The 18,077-nt window shown below is 28.5% G+C and overlaps 3 protein-coding genes across 3 annotated transcripts; all 3 read right to left on the bottom strand.

Annotated features, from left to right (window-relative positions):
• Positions 1-1,516: 1,516 nt before the first annotated feature.
• Positions 1,517-5,033, bottom strand: LOC131183804 (uncharacterized). The gene is made up of 2 exons (XM_058154428.1): positions 4,184-5,033; positions 1,517-2,387 (listed from the first exon to the last, which is right to left on the bottom strand). The coding sequence occupies exons 1-2, from the start codon at positions 4,930-4,932 to the stop codon at positions 1,733-1,735; spliced, it is 1,404 nt and encodes a 467-aa protein (XP_058010411.1). The 5' UTR covers positions 4,933-5,033; the 3' UTR covers positions 1,517-1,732.
• Positions 5,034-6,788: 1,755 nt separating this feature from the next.
• LOC110650642 (uncharacterized) lies at positions 6,789-7,707 on the bottom strand. Its single transcript, XM_021805707.2, has 2 exons — positions 7,432-7,707; positions 6,789-7,366 (listed from the first exon to the last, which is right to left on the bottom strand). Exons 1-2 carry the CDS (start codon positions 7,571-7,573, stop codon positions 7,023-7,025), a joined length of 486 nt encoding a protein of 161 aa, XP_021661399.2. The 5' UTR covers positions 7,574-7,707; the 3' UTR covers positions 6,789-7,022.
• An 8,946-nt stretch (positions 7,708-16,653) lies between these two features.
• On the bottom strand, positions 16,654-17,483 carry LOC110652919 (uncharacterized). Its single transcript, XM_021808538.2, has one exon. It carries the CDS (start codon positions 17,374-17,376, stop codon positions 16,882-16,884), a length of 495 nt encoding a protein of 164 aa, XP_021664230.2. The 5' UTR covers positions 17,377-17,483; the 3' UTR covers positions 16,654-16,881.
• Positions 17,484-18,077: the final 594 nt, after the last annotated feature.

Raw genomic sequence — 18,077 nt, 5'->3', positions numbered from 1 at the left:
AAAAAAAAACTCGATATAGAATATGTCTTAATAGAAATATAAGTCTTGAAAAAGATAATTTTACTTATGAAAAAAATAATTTTTGAAAAACAAATAAAAACGAATTTTATATTTATATGTATCAATTTTTCAATATTAATTTTTAAAATTTTTAAAATTCAACTAAAATTTAAAAAACAAATTAAAATTATTTTTCATTATTTTTCTTTATAATCATAATTATACCGTGAAAGTTTCATAATAAAATTGAATAATTATTTATGAATAATTTTATTTAAAATAATAATATTATTATAAAATAAATAACACATTAAAAATGTTTATTGTTAATAGATAAGCGCGTTTTTCATATATATATTTTTTTCTTATTTTTCATGAAAAACGAAAATTGAAATTTTCTTTAAAATGGCAAATTAGAAAATTTTCATAAGCAAATAAAAAAATAGTGTTTTGTTTTATAGGCTAATGAATGCTTTGATGAAAAAAAAAATCCGATTATTATGCAGTAAAAGAAATTGTTTAGTTCTTAAAAGAAAAAAAAATTAATTTATTGATTGATTCTTTTAAACCTATGGTTTCCTAAATTCTTCAACCCATATTCTAAATAAGAAAAATTGCAAAATGTTAAATTAATAATTAAAGAGGTAAAAAAATGTTACTATTTAATAACTGCTATGGACTTAAAATTTATTTTGTAAGAATAATAATAAAAAAATCAATTGAAGATAATTTGATGAATTTACTGTTTATTTATATTATTAAATTTTCATATCGTATCCTTGACATTTTATATGTACCGTATGACTCCGTGATGAATTCCATATTTTTATATCAACTCCATATTACTATGTTTTCTACTTGTGATTCACATTTGACTAAGCTTATGACTATTCTATATTATACCACGACCTAAGGTGGCAATGAGTCAGGTTTCTATGAGTATCTAATCTGACTAAATTCTAATAGGATGAATTTAAATAATATATAATTGAAATTCAGATGGATTTAGGTTTAGATAATAATAGTCGTAATAGATACAAATTGAATTTGAATTTTGTATATTAGATATTTATTACTTAAATTTATTTTTATAAATACTCAATTAAATGTAAAATATTTATTTTTTTATAATAATATTTATAAATTTTATATATTTTATTTTAAATAAAATAAAATTTAAATATTTTTTAAAATTATTAAATTTTAAAATATAAAATATTAATAAAAATTAATTTTTATGTAAATTATTAATTATAATATATAAAATTAAATAAATTTGAGTATGTTTTGAGTAATATTAATTGGATTTAAAAAGAGTGATTTCCACTATTCCTACATAGAAATTTCCTTTGGGTTTACCTAGTTAATTTGTTGATTGGAAATGATAACATTTTTTTTTTAAGTGGAAGATTAGAGGAGTGAAGACTTAAACATGGACATGTTAAACGAGCGATATGCTTTCATTTGCACGAGCACTTGATTTGTCAGTGTTCATCTTTGTTCTTAGAAACCAAAATGCCGATAACACGATTCCTACTTTGGCAGAATTGTCATACAAATATATGATTGATACAGCAGATAAGAAAAGATACAAAAATTCGTTACTGCACAATGAAATCACAGAGCTAATAACAATCGACACACTTCTTAATAAACCTGAAATCATGGTAACATGATCAATGTGTTGACGCTAAGGTAACAAGTACAATAACACAATCTCCTAAAGTTACCTTCAAGAAAGCATAGCACTGGCATCATCTTCGTCACCGTCCCCTAATGGTGCTTCATTAAACATGTACTGGTTCTGATACTCGATCAAGTACTGTGTTGATCTCTTCACATCCAAAAACAGATTATAAGCTCGAGTGATGTCCTCGCTCTCTACAAGTTTTCCCTTGCGCCTCTGGCATGCCAATGCAGCAGCAGTAATGAGATTAATGGCATATCTCAAGGATGTTTCTACCCCAATGTGCGTCAATAAAGCCTTTGCCTCTTCAGACGTTTCCACCTCTTCTTCTTGACACCGAATGTCCACAATCTTGCGAATTTCATCCTTCGTATAAGGCTGAGTTGTGATAATTAGTAGGCGATCAAGCAGATCTATAGGAATCCCATGTGGAGATTTGTAATTTGTGCCTCGAATTGTGGTGATCCCTCTGTTGGTTGCAACAACTAATATTGGAGCCATTTCATTCTCAAGAGCACGATTCAGGAAAGAGAAGCATTCAATGTCAAGCATGTGCACCTCATCAATGAAGAGAACACCTGGCACAATATCTGCCTTGCCTTCCTCCCTCCATTCTGCCACCTTGGTGTCAATTTGTTCCCTCACTTCTGCACGGATTTCACCAGTATCACCAGTGAAGAGAGCCAGAAACCCTTGTGTTCTAGAAAATGAAAGATAAAGTTGGTACAAAAAACAGGAAAAAAAAAATTATAGTTATAACAGCTGTTACAAGCTCAAATCTATTTGCTACGTTATCTATGGAGACTTAACAAAAACATGTCCAAAAATTGAACATGGGATCACTGAAACATCATATATTAAACTAGTGTACGATGTGTTAAATAACATAGCAAATGTACTGACTGAATACATACTTCAAAAGTTGACTGGCATAAGATGTTTAGCCTTAGAGTCTCAAGGGTGAAAATTAATTTTGAAATCTTCAAGACATAACCTGAGTGTGAATGTGTGATTCTTGATTTGCAGTTAGGTGTGAAATTGTAAATAATGAAAATGTGATGATTATCTCCTTAAGCTTTGAAATTTGAAGAATGGTAAGATCTAGTCATTCAAGATGATTGATTATAAAGAGAGAACCAAACACATTAGCTTTCTGTCTCTAGTCAATGCTAACAATATAAACATTATTTCCATTGGCAGAGTTCAATTGAAGGTTGGGGGTGACAAAACAAGAGCCAGCAAACATGGATGAGTCTATAAGCAGAAAAGACGAGAAGCAAGCCCCTTCTCACCCCTTCTCACACCTTCTCCCACCAGCTTCTCTATCCAGCCGAGTGAAATCCTCTGTCCGTCTGGAACCTCTCTGTCCCTCACCCACCCATTACCCCAAACCTTCATATTGAAAGAAAAATGGTGTCTTCCAAAAATATCTTGTACCCAATTTCTTTTGCTGTCTCAGACCCAGATTCCATACTCACACCCATGTTGTCGTTTTACATAAGTACTCCAGGGGAAATTGCAGAGCCTGAGCAACACAAGCTTAGACTGACAGGAAAGAATATCAAAAAGACAAAGGCCAAACCAATTGCAAGCATAAGTTGTTCTTGTGCAGAACTTTCAATAGCAGCCAGCACTTCTGTCAATATCTTATTAACTCGCAATAGAGGAAATTCTTGAGTTAAATCTAATCCTATGACATAATGAAAACGCCTCAATAAACAATTTGGTACTACTGCTAGGTTGAATCGCTTTCATTCTTTGAATTTTTTTTTATTGGTTTAATTATTGCATTGTAATCAAGATGAAATTCAACAATATTCGCATTTTAACGTAGAAGTGACAATTCGGGTTAACAGGTCGTGTTCGTGTCGTGTAAACAAGCGACACAAATACAATTAAGATTTACACGAACACGATACGATTAACAAATCGTGTAAAAAATTTAAACACGAACACTACAGAACCAATTTAACACGAAATAACATATTTAACATTTTAACATCCCATTTAACATGCTATATAAGTGAGTTCATGGGCACATGTAAAGTCGGGTTAGCGGGTTAACACATGACATGACACAGTTATAATAATGTCATAGATGGGTCAACAAGAATTTGCAACGAACACCAATAAGCCTAACACAAACCCTATATTTATTTTCGTGTAGGTGTTCGTGTCGTGTTCGCGGATGGTATCTAAAATTGCCATCTCTACTTTAAAAACACCAAAAGGGTCTATTATTCTGTCATACAAATTTCTTTTAAGAAGGGGTCAGAATAGTGATATGTTGCTTCATTTGATATGACCGATCAATATTAGCAACCATATGGAATACGGCTGTAGGAATCACATTATCATGTGTATAAAGCTATAAACAGTGCAAAATGCAGATTGTTCTTTCTGGTGAACTTGAAACGGTTCTAAAGTCTAATTCTTCATAATCTACATACTACATTTCAAAATCATCAAAATAGCATCAAACAAACACAAAATTACCTGCTATTAATGACATCAATCTCGTGAAGCGTCACACAATGCACCACCTCTTTCCTCTTCTGCAGCTCACCGTCGGGGCATTGAACAAACTTCACCTGTGGCCCCATGGCATCGTAGTCCCTTGACCGTGAAAATGACCTCCCGAGCTTTGTAATTTTTCCGGACGCCTTATCTATCGCAATTACATCCCCACTTTGCACTTTTTCCTTTCCCAGTGCTTCTATCATCTTCGCCCCCAAATCATAAACCGTCTCCATTTCTGTCGTTTTTAGTGTCAATTTCCCTGTCTTCGAGGCCGCACCACTTACCGCTGGCCTATCGATTTGAACTTCAACGACTTCACCTTCGATTATCTCGGTTTCTTCTTTAATTCTTACGCCGATTGCTTTTCGAAAAGCTTGCATTAGGGCTTCGGTTTTAGACATCTCCAGCGAGAAGATTTCGCTGCCAGAGACCATAGCAAATGGGGTTTCGAGTCCTAGCGATTTCGCCATGCCCATTGCAATTGCGGTTTTTCCAGTACCCGGCTGTCCAGCCAGAAGTACGGCTCGACCAGCGATTTTCCCATCCTTTATCATTTGGAGGATGACGCCGGCGGCCTTTCGGGCTGCAGTCTGGCCTACCATGCCCTCAGAGACGGCGCGGGGTTCCAGAGCGGAGTCCAGACCAAGTCCACGGATGTGGGAGTGGGCGCCTATACGCTCAATTCGGGTCAAGTCTCGGCTTTCGGAGAGCTTGAGTTCCGCCATGTTAATGGTTATCGGGGAGGGGACCTTCGAGTCGGAGATAATTAGGGTTTAAGGTTTTGTCAGGGTTCCTACAAGCTAGAGCGCGGCTTAAGGATTGAAAACTTTTGTGAGAAGGCAAAAAAAATTGTTTTTTAAGGGAAAAAAAGTATCATTTTTATTAAGGATATTCGGTCATCGTTCGGAATTACCATTTGGTAATTTATTATAATGCATGTCATCTAAAATCTCTTGTATCTGTGAGATGTTTTTTTATTTTGTAAATTTAATTATATATAATTTAATATAAATTTTTAGAAGATAATATAATTTATATTAGAAACGGTAAGTTAGTAAAAAAAATTATAAATTTATTATTAAAATATATATATATATATATATATATATATATATATATATATATATATATATTAAAGTCAAAACATAAAAATAAATTCATAAAATTATCATATGTCACATTTTATAACTACTAGACTTAATAATTTATCAAGAATATTCACTTTATATAAATATTAATTACTCTAAAATTTAATTTATCCTCTTTAATTTTAAAATTTAAATCTTTATTTTCTTTTTTACTTCTTTTAAAGTTATAATATTTTTATTTTTACTTTTTTATCCTTTAATTGATATTTATGAATTAATTTAAAATATAATATAAATTATTTATCAAAATTTAAAATTAAATCATATTTATATCGATTTCTGTTAAATATTTTATTTATTAATATTAAAAAATAAATTATTTCTTATTTATCTAGAATATTAAGTATATAACTTATTAAAATACTCACCTTTTACTTATTTATAGTAATAATTTAATTATTTTATATTTTTTAATTTATATAATTATTTTTTAATTATTTATTATATTTTATTTTTTAAATTTATTGTGTTTACAATAATAAATTGTTTTTTAATTTTTTTTATTGTGTGCATGATTATAGACTATACTTTAAAAAATAAATATTCTTATAAAAGCTATAGAGTTTAAAAATTAAATGACTAGGATAAAGAGATATCCAACTTTTAAGTGATTTATATAAAAAATAAATGTAATCTTAAAAAAATATATAAAATATTTCATAAGAAAATTAAAATAATAAAAATTTACAATTGTTTAGAAGTATAAAAAAATTTAAATTTAGAAGAATAAATTTAATACTTAAAAATATATATATATATATAAATCATAAATTCTGAAATTATTTGATATAATTTTATTATTATTATTTAAATATTATCATAGTATTTAAGATTTTATTTTTAATATATTTATTTTATAAACTATTTCTTTTTTTAATATAATTATATTGTAAAAATATTGCATTGTTACAGTTTTATGAATTTTAATAGAAATATAATTATTTAAAATTTTAATTGCATAAAATATAATTAATTAAAAATAAAATTTTATAGTATGATTTTAAAATATAAAATTTTATAAAAATAAATATTAAAATAAAAAAATAAGTAACTTAATATGCAGGCAAAATGAATGATTAGATATTAGAATGAGATATTTAAATACAAAAGATAAATTTGTTGAGGATTTATTTAAATTAATTATTGAATTGCTGACTGATAATAATTGATTTACATTAAGTATTTGATAAAATTATATTTAGCTGTTATTTTATTATATTATTAAAATAAATATATAATTAAATTCTTTAAAATTAATTAAATAATATTAAAAATATAAATAAAATAATTATTAATATTAATAAAGAAAAAAATTATAATTAATTTTAAATTTTTAAATATAAATAAATATTTTATACTTTATATTATTAATAAAAATTATTTTAAAAAAATTAAAATATACTAATTAAAGATATTAAAATTATAAATAAAAATATAAAAATATTAATAATATTAAATTTTAAATTAACTAAAAAATAATAATTTAATTAAAATAAAAAATCAAATCAAATCAACAATCAAATGTTTACCGACCTTCTGCTGCACTTACAAAAACTAAGCACCCTCTCAATGTAGCTTTTCCTTTCATGGACCCAATGAATCTCCCAGCAGTTGAGTTACATAAGATTCAATCGCTTTCTCCAGCATTTGATGATCCTAAAATCCCTCTACACATCACCACGTTGAGATTTCAACCTTTCCCTTCCCAACCTCTTCGCCATCCTCCTCTGCTTTACCTTGCTTCCGCTGCTTTGGTTACCATGACTGTCATCAGCATTTTCTCGAGCACCTGGAGTGTCTTCATCGACTGCTCCACTACCATCCCCACCGCTATCGTTGTTTGATGGAGGTAACAATGGCCCAATAATTTCTCTTCGACGGGAATTTTCTTCCTTAAGCTTCTTCTTACGAAGCCTCTTCCTCTGAGCCCTGGTTAACTTCTGTTGCCCGCAGTCACTCTCACCATCATCCTCACTAGTTGAGGAACTACATTGCCGCAGCCCATAATCATCTGCGTTTAAAATCTAAAGTAAAAATGAATATATATTGGGTAGGATCAATTGATAAATGATATACCTGGAATCAGATTCACATCAAAGTCTTCCCCAGGAGTGCTCAAAGGCTCTTTTTCATCTTCCGCCTGGGGCTCTGGCTTTGGTGGATAAAGAGTGTTGAGCAGGGCTTCATGGAACTTACGACGTTTCTCTTCGCGGCGCATTAGCGAGAAAGGGCATATACTATGGCTTGTGGATTGTGATAATTGCCACTTAGATGAATGGTTTTGACTCCTTGAGCTCTCTATAGATCAACCCATCTTGCTGGTTTTGTTGTCCATCACTGAAAACTATTCTTCAAAAGCAACGACTTGTCGTTTCAGCATTCTAATTATTATGTATCAGGGAATTTTGGTCCTGTAAAATTTTATCAAATCACTAAAAGAACTACATAGAACTCTTGCCTTCACTGTTTCAAATGTCAGTTGGTTGGAAAATTCCATCGAGTATTTGCATGAACAATGGCATAATTGAACACAAGAACAAACTGAAGTTGATATATCTAGTCATAAGCATGTACCTTGCAACTTGACCATCAACCAGCCATGGCAGCCAGCGTTCAACAATGGAGAGATTCAGATTCTTGATATGCAGGGAACAATCACGTTATGATCGCCATTGCTAATATATATTACTCTTTAAATACACTTGAAAAATGAAGTATTTTCAGTTTCCATCCGCACTGCAAAACCAGGCCTAATTATGATGTCTTAGCAGGCAATCTATGCAAGTATACAACACACACAGGTAATTACGGTTGCAAGACCTGTATGTCAGAGCTTGATAACATCTGGAGTTGAGATTCAGGTGATACCCTGTAGAACTCTGGGCATCATACACGTACATGTAATATAAGCTATTGGCCCTTTTTTTTTTCTTTCAACAGATAGGACACAAGTATACAAATCATTGATAAAAATATATCTAATAAAATTATAATAATTTTAATAAAATTTATATTAATTTATTTTATTTTATAATTCACATTAATTTATTTACGATAGAACTCCGCCTAAGTAGTTTGCACTTAGCCGGTCCCAAGCCCGGATAAAGGAGGAGGGTTGCGGTAGGTGACAACCAGCGTAAAAATTTCGTCGCGCCCTATGATATGGATTCAAAAGATATAAACGTTGGGGCGTCCTCTACTAACGACGCGCTACATCGAAGCCCAGGTGTAGTGATAAATATGCAAGGGTGTAGGGCGTTCACCGAAGCGACGCCATGTCGTGCCCGTGTGGTGTTAAGTGAGCAAGGGTTCCCACATCATGGACGGGTGTGGGTAAAGAAGTTAGTCCATAGGACAGATAGTAGAACAAATAGTGAAACAGAACACAAGATAGATATAGAAAACAATAGAAGATATCATAGAAAGAGACCAATTAGGAAGGAGCAGGATAGGAGGAGGATTAGGGTTGGTACTTGGAATGTTGGATCACTTACAGGAAAATTAATGGAGCTTGTGGATACCTTGGAAAGGAGAATGGTGAATATTGCTTGCATTCAGGAGACTAAATGGGTAGGAGAGAAAAGTAAGGAAGTGGGTAATTCATGGTACAAACTGTGGTTTACCGGAAAGGAGAGAAACAAGAACGGAGTGGGTATAATCATAGACAGAACATTGAAAGACGCAGTAGTAGCTGTGAAAAGAGTAGGAGATAGAATTATACTAGTAAAGCTAGTACTAGAAGGAGAAACAATAAATATAGTTAGTGCTTATGCCCCACAAATAGGACCAGACAGTGAGAGTAAACAAATATTTTGGGAAGATATGGATGATTTAATGCAAAGCTTATTGAATGAAGAGAATGTTTTCATTGGTGGAGATTTCAATGGACATGTAGGAAGTGATAGGCAAGGTTATGAGAATATTCATGGAGGTTTTGGTTTTGGCAGTCGAAATGAGGAGGGAAAAAGCATCCTGGATTTTGCTATGGCATACGACCTAATACTAGCAAATACCTACTTTATAAAAAGAGAGTCACATTTAGTGACTTTCAAAAGTGGGCAACATAGAAGCCAAATCGACTTCCTCTTAACCAGGAAGACAAATAGAGCTCTATGCAAGGATTGCAAGGTCATTCCAGGAGAGGCTTTAACAAGTCAACATCGATTGGTGGTCTTGGATGTCAAGTTTAGGAATAATTCAAGTAAGGTCAGAAGAAATAGTGTAGCTCGAACAAAGTGGTGGGAGTTCAAAGGAGTAAAGCAAGTGAAGTTTAAAAATGAGCTTCTCGAGTCCGAAGTATGGAAGCTAGATATAGAGGCCAATGATATGTGGATACAGATGGCATCAAAGATTAGAGAAGTAGCTAGAAAAGTACTTGGAGGTCTAAAGGACATGGACCACCCTCAAAAGAGAGATGGTGGTGGAATGAGGAAGTACAAAAGGCAGTGAAGAGAAAAAGGGAATGGTATAAGAAATTACCTAAATGTGATAATAATGAGGCATATAAACAGTACAAGATAGCAAAGAAAGAGGCAAAAAAGGCAGTTAGTCAAGCAAGAGCACAGGCCTTTGAAAAGTTATATGAGAAACTTGGAACTAAAGAAGGGGAGAAATATATTTATAGATTAGCAAGGAGTAGAGAAAGGAAATGTCAAGATCTCAATCAAGTTAGTTGCATTAAGGATAAAGAAGGAAAAGTGTTGGTGAAAGATGATGACATTAAAGAAAGATGGAGAAATTATTTTAATGATCTCTTTAATAATAGTCAAAATGAAAATAGCGTGAATATAGATTTTAGAACAATAGAAAAGAATGTAAATTATACTAGAAGGATTAGATCTTTAGAAGTAAAGGAAGCACTTAAGAGAATGAAAGTTGGTAAAGCCTGTGGACCCGATGAAATACCAATTGAAGTGTGGAAGTATTTGGGAGATATGGGAGTGGCATGGTTAACTAAATTATTTAATAAGATTCTAAACTCAAAGAAAATGCCTGATGAATGGAGGAAGAGTATTTTAGTACCTATTTTTAAAAATAAGGGAGACATACAGAGTTGCTCAAACTATAGGGGAATTAAACTCATGAGCCATACTATGAAGTTGTGGGAGAGAGTTGTGGAGCATCGACTACGTCATGATACTTCTATCTCTCTCAATCAATTTGGTTTCATGCCCGGTCGTTCAACTATGGAAGCGATCTTTCTTATTAGAAGCTTGATGGAGAAATATAGAGATGTGAAAAAAGATCTACACATGGTTTTTATTGATTTGGAGAAGGCTTATGATAGTGTTCCAAGAGAGGTCTTATGGAATGTGTTAGAACAAAAGAGGGTATCTATTAGATACATACAAGTATTGAAAGATATGTATGAAGGAGCAACTACTATTGTGCGCACAGTGAAAGGGGACACAAGAGATTTTCCGATCTCAATTGGATTACACCAAGGATCAGCCATAAGCCCTTACCTTTTTACATTAGTTTTAGATGAACTGACGAAACATATACAAGAGAGTATTCCTTGGTGCATGATGTTTGCGGATGATATTGTTCTGATAGATGAGACACGAGAAGGAGTCAATAGGAAGCTAGAACTTTGGAGAAGTACTCTAGAGTCAAAGGGTTTTAAGTTAAGTAGAACGAAGACAGAATACATGCATTGCAAGTTCAGTGAAGGCCAAACTGGTGATAGGGAAGGAGTTAGTTTGAATGGAGTGGTACTGTTCCAAAGTAATCACTTTAAATATCTAGGCTTAGTCCTTCAAGCAGATGGGGGATGTGAGGAGGATGTTAGTCATAGGATTAAAGCCGGATGGTTGAAGTGGAGACGTGCCATGGGAGTTTTATGTGATCGTAAGATTCCCAACAAATTAAAAGGCAAATTTTACCGTACAGCCATACGACCGGCTATGTTATATGATAGTGAGTGTTGGGCACTGAAAGAGTCGTATGCATCTAAGTTAAGAGTTGCAGAGATGAGAATGTTAAGGTGGATGAGTGGCCATACTAGACTAGATAAAGTCCGTAATGAAAGTATTAGAGAAAAGGTAGGAGTGGTGCCAATTGAAGATAAGTTGAGAGAAGGGAGATTAAGGTGGTTTGGTCATGTGAAGCGTAGACATACAGAGGCTCCAGTTAGACAAGTAGAGCACATTAGGTTAGAAGATAGAAAGAAAAAAAGAGGTAGACCTAAATTGACTTGGAGGAGAGTAGTACAACATGACTTAAAAGTATTACACATTTCTGAGAATTTAACCCAAAATCATTCAGAGTGAAAAAAGCGAATCCATATAGCCGACCCCAAATTTTTGGGATAAAGACTTAATTGAGTTGAGTTGAGTTGAGTTTTATTTACGATAGACTAATTATGATAATGAATATAAAGTATTATTTTGTCCTTCTTCTGTACCTAAATGCTTTTGGCTTTGTGATTAGCTATTGGCATTTGGCAATCAATGCTTAACGTTGAGATGACGATCATAATGAAAAAATAAATAAATAAATAAATTTTAACTTTTATAAACACAACGATAAAAATTTATTATCTTTAAATTTTATCTTATATTATATTTTAATTTTTTAAATTTAATAATTATTTATTTTTTTTAATTTTACACTATATTATATATTAATTCTTAAATTTTAAAAAATTAATTATATAGTCTCTAAATTTTATACTATATCATACTTTAATCCTTATAATTTTAATATATTAAATACTTTAATACTTTTATTATTGAATAAAGTATGATATAGTATAAAATTTAAGAATTAAATACTTTTATTATTGAATAAAATATAATATAGTATAAAATTTAAGAATTAAATAATTAATTTTTTAAAATTTAAAGATTAAAATATAATGTAAGATAAAACTCATAAACTAAATTATAAATTCCCCACAATTATAATTTAAATCATTTATTGGTAATTTTTAAAATATTTAATTCAATAGACTATTTACTAAACATCCCGTATTTGTGATTAATAGGGATGACAATGGGTTGAATTTTTATGAGTGTTCGATCTAATTGAATCTTAATATGACGAGTTTAGGTAGTATATAATCAAGTTTGGGATGGGTTCAGATTTGAAGAATAATACCTATATCGGGTTCAGATTTTACAAGTTAGGTATTCATTATCCTAACCGTTTATATAAAAAAATTATAAATATTATATAAAAAATATATATTTTTTATATAATATTTATAAATTTTTTATATTTTATTTAAATAAAATGAATTTAAATATTTTATGAAATTATTAAATTTAAAATATAGATTATTAATAAATAATTTTTTATATAAATTATTAATTAAAATATATAAAATTAAATGAGTTTTTTTTAATAATAATCGGATTTAAAATGAATTCGGATAGTTAAGAATAATTTTTAATTAAATTTGAAATAAATTTAAATTTTAATAATATTAATTAAATTCGAATAAGGTGATTTAATTAAAAGTTTTAAAGCTAAAAATAAAATTTTAACTACTCAATTAAACAAACGCTTAATGTGTACATGTGTATGAATTTTTCAATCCGATCAAGCAGAATACAATTCATCTAATAATTATCAACTCATATTTATAAGGCCAACTCAATATTTTGAATATTTTTTAAATATTTAATAATGGTACATAATTAATCAATAATTTTAATTTTATAATTTTAAAATTATTTTCAAAATTATAAGTCTTAAATTTAAGTCCATAATCAATTATTTTAAAAAATAACGATACATGATAACCCATAATTGACCATAATCACTTAATCAAGTAATACTTAATTTTCAAAATCTTTTTTTGATGTTGCTAACTTTCATCACAACTAGGGCTGAGCAGAATTTGGTTCAAACCGAAAAATAGAATCGAATCAAGTCAATTTGGTTCAATCGATTCGATTTTAAAATTTAATCGGTTCGGTTCGGTTCAGTTTTACATTATAAAAATTTCGATTATTTCGGTTCAGTTCGGTTTTGAAGAGAAAAAAATCGATTAAACTGAACCGAACCGAATAGTAATTTATATAGTCAAATCGAACTAAATCAAACCGAATCGATTTTTGAATTGATTTATTTTTATAAAAAATTTATGAATTATATTTAATTTTATATATATTAATTGTTTAATTTCATTGATTAATGGTTATTAGGTTCAAACCAATGTTAAAATTAGATCAAATAACTTAAAATCAAGTTTAAATTAAAAAATCAATCAAAAATCAAACCAATGGGTTTAAACTGAATCAAATCAAAATAGAGCGATTCGATTCGATTTGATTTTTCATCTATTTTAGTTCGATTCGATTTTTAAAATTTATGATTTAATTTTTATAATTTAATTCAATTCGATTCGAACCTAATGCTCACCTCTAATATCAACAAATTTTTCTAAAGCTCTTGAAAAATAAAATGAGTAATAACTGCCCTGTATAAAACTGTTATTTTATGTGGGCTTATGTGAAATGATAAGTTTTCAATATATATATATAAATTTAGTTATTAAATTTTAAAAAACTATTTAATAATTATTATTTTAAAGAGCCTATTTATCTATATATATTTATTTTTTATTTATTTCTCATTTCATTTAGAATGGAATCGCTCCTATATCGCGTAATTATTCATTGATGTGACTAAGAGAATCATTAGTTGCTATTGCCTATTCCCCCAATCACATCACCATTAACATCACCCAATTGGAGGATTACACCACCTAATCAGGATAGATATGTTTAAATTCTTTCTTTTTTTTTAAATATATTTAATAATATAAAAATAATATTTATAATTATTAAATTAAATATTTATATTTAAATTTATATAAAAATATAAATTTAAATATAAATATTTAATTTAAAAGATATTAATTTCATTCACATTAAAATTTAGATTTATGCTAATTGAGAATGAGTATTCAATTAAAATCGAATCGAATCGAATTAAATCATAAAAATTTAATTATATATTTTAAAAATTGAACTGAATCATTTTATTTCGATTTGATTCGGTTTAAATAAATTGATTTTAATTTTTAATTATTTTTTAATTTAAATTTTATTTTCAAATTATTTGATTTAATTTTAATTTTGATTTGAATTTAATAACCATTAATTAATAAAATTAAATAATTTATATATATAAAAGTACATATAATTCATAAATTCTCCGTAAAAATAAATTAATTGAAAAATTAATATAATTATTCAATTCGGTTCGTTTAATTGATTTTTTTTTTCAAAATCAAATCGAAAAAAAATCAAAATTTTTATAATATAAAATCAAACTAAATCGAAATAAATTATTTTAAAAATCAAATAAAATTAAAAAAATTTGATTCGATTTATTTGATTTAAACTCAATAATGTTCAACCCCCATAAATTTTTCATGAAAATAAATCAATTCAAAAATCAATAAAACTATTCAATTCGATTCATTTAATTAATTTTTTTTCTTCAAAACCAAACTGAACAAAAATAATCAAAATTTTTATAATATAAAATTAAATTAAATCAAAATAAATTATTTTAAAAATTAAATAAGATTAAAAAAATTTAATTCAATTTATTTAATTTAAACTCAATAATGCTTATCCCCCCACCCCACAATTATATTTTGCCAATTAACCACCAGCACTCAAGTACCCATAATTAGATGTTTACCATCTATTTTATGCCATTTTGATTTTCAAATAATTATTAAAAGATATTACATAACTGGAAAGCAATCCTCTGAATCCCCATTTTGATGATTACAACTTAATTTATAAGATTATTCTAATGATCTAATCTATCATCATAATTTGATACTTGATGGAACAGATTATCATTCAGCTAATATTAAACAAAGAAATGGCTTTTGTCTCAACTTTAATATTTTTTTAATTTGTCATTAACCCATAAAATTAATATTTATTAATAATTTTATATATTATATCATGTAATTAAAAATTATTTAAAAAAAGCTAAAGTATATTTTTTTCCTTCCTTTTTTTTCCTATGGTCCCTTTTATGCATTTACCTTTTATTTATTAGAAGATAAACATTGATTATGTGCTTATAATTAAAACCTTTTTTGCTAATTAAAATTTTAATGAACAAAGTTAATTCCTTTGATTATGATAGGAGTTCTTCTTTCTTGTGGATCAGATTCAATTATACTGAAAGCACTCTAATATTTTTTAAAAAGCTTTTAAATGATCGCTTATATGATATTTATAATAAGATTATTTTTTTAATAAAATTAAAATTTCATATAATTAATAGTAATAATTAACTCAATTTTTAAATTATATTCTTTTACTGTAAAAATGCAATTTTTATAACTCATCTCTAAATTTTGCTACGTGTTTCACTTCAATCCCTCAACTTTCATTTATTACAAAAAAAATTTCTAAACTTTAATTTTACTTGCAAAAAAATCTCTTTAAGCTACAATAACATGTTTTTAAATTAAAAACTTCCTTTAAATTACTGTGACATCTATAAATATAGCTTTAATATTTTTGATAAAGGGTAAATTTTACTCTTTTTAAAAAGTAAATTATTATAATGGCATCAGTATTTTTGTGATAGATTTATATGGTAGTTGGAATGTCTATTTTTTTAGTGTAAGAGTAAATAAGGTATAAAGGTAATTTTTTTTTAATCTAAAATCTTGTTATAATATGTTAGAAGAATTTTTATGAAATAAAATTAAAATTTAAAAATTTTTTAACAATAAATTAAAATTAAGGGATATAAGAGAAATACGGAGCAAAGTTGGGGGACTGAGTTATAAAAATTACCAAAAAAAATGTTATCAGTGAGCCTTTTGCTTTGAGTTATTGGCGGTCCCCAGACCCAAGAACTCGCATAAAAATATAAAAAAATATTTTTTTATTAAGAATATTTAAATTATTTATTTAAAAATTTAAATAATTTATATATGTAATATATATTTATTATATTCATTGAAAATATTTTTTTGCCATTAACTTTATATTTATCAAATATATGATATTATAAACATAATAATTATTAATGAATAATTTTAAATTTTAAGATAACACTTTTTTTTTTTAAATTATTGCATTCTAAAGCATAATGATATGAATCGTTTGATTAATCATTTGAAGTTAAATTACTTTAAATTTTATATAAATTAAAATAAATTATGAATGGATTCAAATCAGAAAAATTTGAATCAAATTCACCAGTTCTTTCAAATTTTAGAGCCTCTAAACAAAATTTTTAATCTTATTTATTATAAAATAAATGTTTTAACAGAAGTATTCAATGCAATTAGAACTCAAGAAATTCTTGATTAAAACAAGAAATCATACTCTGAATTCTTTGTTCTACATGTTCTTCATCATATGCCAAAGAAACCAAGTAGCATACATGATATCAACAAGAACACAACTTGTCAAAAAGATTGAACAAAACCTTGAAGAATGATACACAGAAAACAAGAGAAGAAGAGAAATGGATGAAGAAAACAGAGGAAATTAATTACTTGCCCTTGTAAATCTTTTCTTGGCTTAATCAGAAGACTCCAGCCCTTGTTTTAGAAACAGCGTAGCTTCTGCTTCTTGGAAAGACATCAGTTATGACCTTGATATCATCTTCATCAAAATCACAAGGCTTTTCTTCGTCGATTCTTCCAATACCAACACTATGACTCCTAGGCATATGGTTTGCTTCTCTGCAAGTATTTGGAGATTTTGGAGATTGAGATTGCTGTCTTTGAAGAACATCCAACTGAACCCTATTGCTTAAACCCCTGGTGGAAGCAGCCCTTAAAAGCTGTCTATAGTCATCATCATGGTTGCTTGATTTTGTTGAATTGACACTAAAACTCTTTGGCAGGTGATTCACTACTTGGCCTGTAGGACAACCCATGACAGTACCATAGCCAAGGCGATCGGAGCATTCAGTCATGCTCTTGATGTAAATGTCCCTGGCCTTGATCAATATCCTAATGGGAGCCTTAATGAACTTGCGTAGTTTGCTTTGCTTGCTAGGCTTCTTGGTGGCCATAAGAAATTCTATAGTTTTCTTACTTTGCCTATTTGATATACTAATGTCAAACCAGGAAAATGACTCAGAAGATTGGAGAAGATGCTTTAGAAGAAATTTAGATAATGAAACTTGTGAGTAATATGGATATCATATAATCATGATAGGAATAGGTGGGCATATTTAACAATACTTAAAAAATTTTAAAAAAATTGAGATAAAATTAAATACCCAGTTTCGTCTAAAATATAATACTCATCAGATATATGTCAATTTCGAATTCGCACTCTCTCAAGTACCTCTATAAAATGAATTTTTATTAAGTAAAATTGATGTATATATAATGATTTTATTATAATTATTAATTATAATAAAATTTATGCAAGAACCATCACAATTAACAATTTCATTATATATATATATATATATATATATATATATATATATATATATATATATATATATATATATATATATATATAAAATGTTTAAGTTGATTGGTATGCTTTTGGAAGGTTTGGTATTGTATTTTTGATAGTGATAGGCAAAGATAAAAAGAGACTATGAGATTTGCTTTTGTATTGAGGCTAATGGACCATATAGAGACTGAGTTATTGGATGGGCGTGGCCGCGTGGGTGACTTTTTCAAAGTAAAGGCCGGACATTAAATTAAGAAGAAGACAGAAGAAAATCCAATTTATTTTTCTTAATTATAAGATTAC

Source organism: Hevea brasiliensis, chromosome 10 (genome assembly GCF_030052815.1).
Source record: "Hevea brasiliensis isolate MT/VB/25A 57/8 chromosome 10, ASM3005281v1, whole genome shotgun sequence".
NCBI classification, from domain to species: Eukaryota; Viridiplantae; Streptophyta; class Magnoliopsida; order Malpighiales; family Euphorbiaceae; genus Hevea; species Hevea brasiliensis.
Note: the sequence above shows the minus strand (reverse complement) of the source record. Positions and strands in the feature narration are given on the sequence as shown.